Here is a 3,397-nt window from a genome sequence, read left to right as displayed (position 1 = left end):
AGGTTGTGAGATGTGTTATCAAACAAATCTCGAGGACCATAACAAGTGCAACTCTTTACCAAGGTGGGCCATAGCAGCTTTTGTGAAGAAGAAGAAGAATTCAAAAGCAAGCCTCTTATAGGCCTCTACCCTCTATAGTTCCTATAAAAGCCTCTATAGAGTTTGTTATCGTTGTGAAGAAGACATTTGCCTTGTATTTTCAGGTCCCAGACTCCAGAATCTGGTATGCACCGACTGGTGTACTCGTTTAGAGGAAATAGGAAGTACTTTGGAATCCTGCCCATCAGGCCATCAATCCTCAAACGGACCCCCTCCTAGACAAAAAGAGGTGGAAAGGTCCACAGACACAAATCACGGTTACTTCAATACTACACAACTTTTTTTGTATAAGCTGGTACACAGTCTTAACCCTTCACATAATGGCACATACTTGATATTTTATTTGAATGTCAGTATAGAACAAGTAGGTAAAATTTAGGTTGAGTCCAATGGTTTTGGTTTTGGACTCTGCATTTGTATCCCATAAAAAAATACAGTGTTTTACATATACAAAATTGAATATTGTGTCCAGTGGTTGCAACAATATTACTCCAGTTCATATGGTGTAGAATGAGCTCCCCATAATTCTACCCCACTTCATCTTTTATCTGGTCCCACAGGCCACAACCAAAAACAAACAAAAACTATATATTGCATTCTACGCCAGATCAACCAGCGCCAAATGAAGTTCCATTCTACGCGACAAATCAACCAGCGCCAAACATACTCTGTACTTTCTAAATTGCTCTGTATATATAGAAAATAATTTGGAGATAGAGAGTAAAAACCACCGGAAATGACTTCTTTTTTATGGAGATAGGGAGCCATTGGACTTAGCCTTAGAAATTAGAATACATAATTTGGCCAAATTCAAAAATTTAGGAATACTAAGTACACCAGCTTAGTGAATTACTGAATTATGGGTTTTATACTTCTACAGATCTACACAAGAAACACCAACAATTAGAAGACTGGATTATCAACGCATTTGGACTAGTACACTATATCACAATTATTCAAAATTCAATGTCCTAATTATTCAATAAAAATAAATGAAAAAATGGAATACAAAAGCTTTGGATGCAAAATTGAATGCTATATGTACAAGTACGAAATAATAGTTCTTTCAACGATCTATTTGAGTGATTTTCATATAACACAAACATAATATTCTCGAGTAAGATTAGGTCCTTTCGATTTCCTTCAAAACCACCACACCAGTAGTCAGAGAAACAAATGAAATCCTTTTCACTTTATTCTCTTTGTTGAACTAAAAGTACAGTGTTATGTCTTTCTCATTAGCAACAGATTTCAGCTTTCTCTGCTTGAGTGACCCTCCAATCTCTTGATCATTTCTAGCATTATCTCATTCCATGTATCAATAGGCCCTGGTAAGCACCAATGGACACAATCATTTTGTACACGATCTTTAACCCCATCGGCGAATGGAAACGGATTCATATAAGGCCCCGGATGGCCATCGGGTCTCATAATCGATAATTTGGTGACATCCAATGCTTCAAATCTCAAACCTGCTATTGAGGCTGCATTCTCCTTGGCTTTCTCTACTTCCTCTACTTCTATTTTCCTCATCTCAGCATCCATCCATTCAACTATTTTTTCTCCTTCCTTAAATGGCTCCTTCTTAGGACACGCGCCAGCTTTATCCCATTCGCCTTCAAAATGCGCAGGGGAAAATGTGGTAACAAATACATCAACTGCATTGCTACCCCGCCGATCAATAATGGCCTTAAGTGTTGTCTTAAACGCCTTCCTAAATACGTCGTAAAATCCAATCTCTGTATAGTTCATACCCGGGCAGTAATGACACCCAAGTACCACATCTTTATCATAATAAACCGCGGGATGAAGGAACCAATGACCAACTGATAGAACTACCATGTCAAACTGGTCCATATCAGCTGCCCACTTTTCATCAACCAAATCCAGCAACAGTTTATTGTAATTGAATTCATTGGATTTTTCTATTCCTTTCACTAAAAATGGTGACCAATATACTGAAATATTAACATTATGCGACACAAAATTCCATCTACGAAATTTATTTTCTTCACCATTAGCATAAACAAGATCAGGGAGTGATGCACTTGATAATAAGCATAGAAGTGATTCTAATTGGTTTCTAGCCATAGAATCACCAATGAACACTAAATGCTTATTCTTTACAAGCTGAAGAAAATTAGATGGATTGAACCTGGGCAGCTTACACTGTTTAGGCCTCCATCTCCAATACAAATAGTCCATGTCTGGCCTACCATGAGTGATGCAATTCTGGCCATCTTTGATAGTACTACAGGTGGTACCATTGTATAATGGACCCCACTTGTCATGTACCCATTTTCCGTTGAAGTAATCACATTGGTTTTCTTTTGGTTTTGGTCTTTTCTCTTGTACTGAATTTAGAAAAAAAAGAAAAGAATGATCGAGCATAAAACAACTCAAGTTAGCAAATCAGAACTATAACACTTACATAAAAAAAACAAACATAAATATGGAAAATTGGCAAAGTTAAGTAAGTACCTGGAGAGGGAGTAGAAATGGAGGAAGTAGAGCTGATGGGATTGGTATGAAACTCTTCCTGACTTCTTTGAGATTGAGTAATGGGTATAGGGTATAGATATAAGCGAATGAAGATCAAGGGAACAAGTGCATAAAGAGCATAAGGTACGAGTTTCTTAGTAAGAGAGTAAGACTGTTGATCTTTGAATGGGGTTTTTGCACCCATCTCATTTCCTACTTCACAATGGTTTTTCAGTTTGTGCTCTCTTTGGTTTGGTTTGGTTTGAGGTTGAGAGGAATAAGAGAGACAGTAGTTGTTCTAGAAATAAGGATTACTTGTTGGGCAGAGAGAGAAAGAGATGGATCATGGATGTGATGACATTATGACAATATGTGATGATGAGTTGGATTGCGAAGAGAGTTGTATGGAGGAGATAAAAAGGGTTAGTGGAGCAGTTTATAGTCAATGCTTGCATTAAGAATCACATATGAGCCTACTCATTTTCCTTTTTTCCTTTTTTTTGTTCTTTTAAGCTAGGCCATTGATGTTGTTATCAAGTTCTTAAAACATGTGGGAGTAGCTCATCCTTTTATTTATTTTTGTATTTAAACTTAGAGTTGCTCTAAGCTAGGTAATATAATAAGAGTACTCATATAATGATTTATAATTATCAATTTTCCATAATCAAATGTTTCTCTTCTTTCTCTCTCACTCTCTCAAAAAGTGTCCTACATAATCTAGAAAGTGCCATGCATAATCTAGTCTTATACTCAATGCCCCCACAAAATGTCACAAGATTGGACCCCTCACCAAGGGACTTTTCATAAATCAACATTT

At 36.9% G+C, this 3,397-nt stretch overlaps 1 protein-coding gene across 1 annotated transcript; it reads right to left on the bottom strand.

Moving 5' to 3' along the window:
- Positions 1 to 1,105: 1,105 nt before the first annotated feature.
- TBL27 (TRICHOME BIREFRINGENCE-LIKE 27) lies at positions 1,106 to 3,059 on the bottom strand. Its single transcript, XM_086597884.1, has 2 exons — positions 2,581 to 3,059; positions 1,106 to 2,453 (listed from the first exon to the last, which is right to left on the bottom strand). Exons 1-2 carry the CDS (start codon positions 2,783 to 2,785, stop codon positions 1,351 to 1,353), a joined length of 1,308 nt encoding a protein of 435 aa, XP_086454010.1. The 5' UTR covers positions 2,786 to 3,059; the 3' UTR covers positions 1,106 to 1,350.
- Positions 3,060 to 3,397: the final 338 nt, after the last annotated feature.

This window comes from Coptis chinensis, chromosome 1 (genome assembly GCF_015680905.1).
Source record: "Coptis chinensis isolate HL-2020 chromosome 1, ASM1568090v1, whole genome shotgun sequence".
In the NCBI taxonomy this organism is placed as follows: domain Eukaryota; kingdom Viridiplantae; phylum Streptophyta; class Magnoliopsida; order Ranunculales; family Ranunculaceae; genus Coptis; species Coptis chinensis.
Note: the sequence above shows the minus strand (reverse complement) of the source record. Positions and strands in the feature narration are given on the sequence as shown.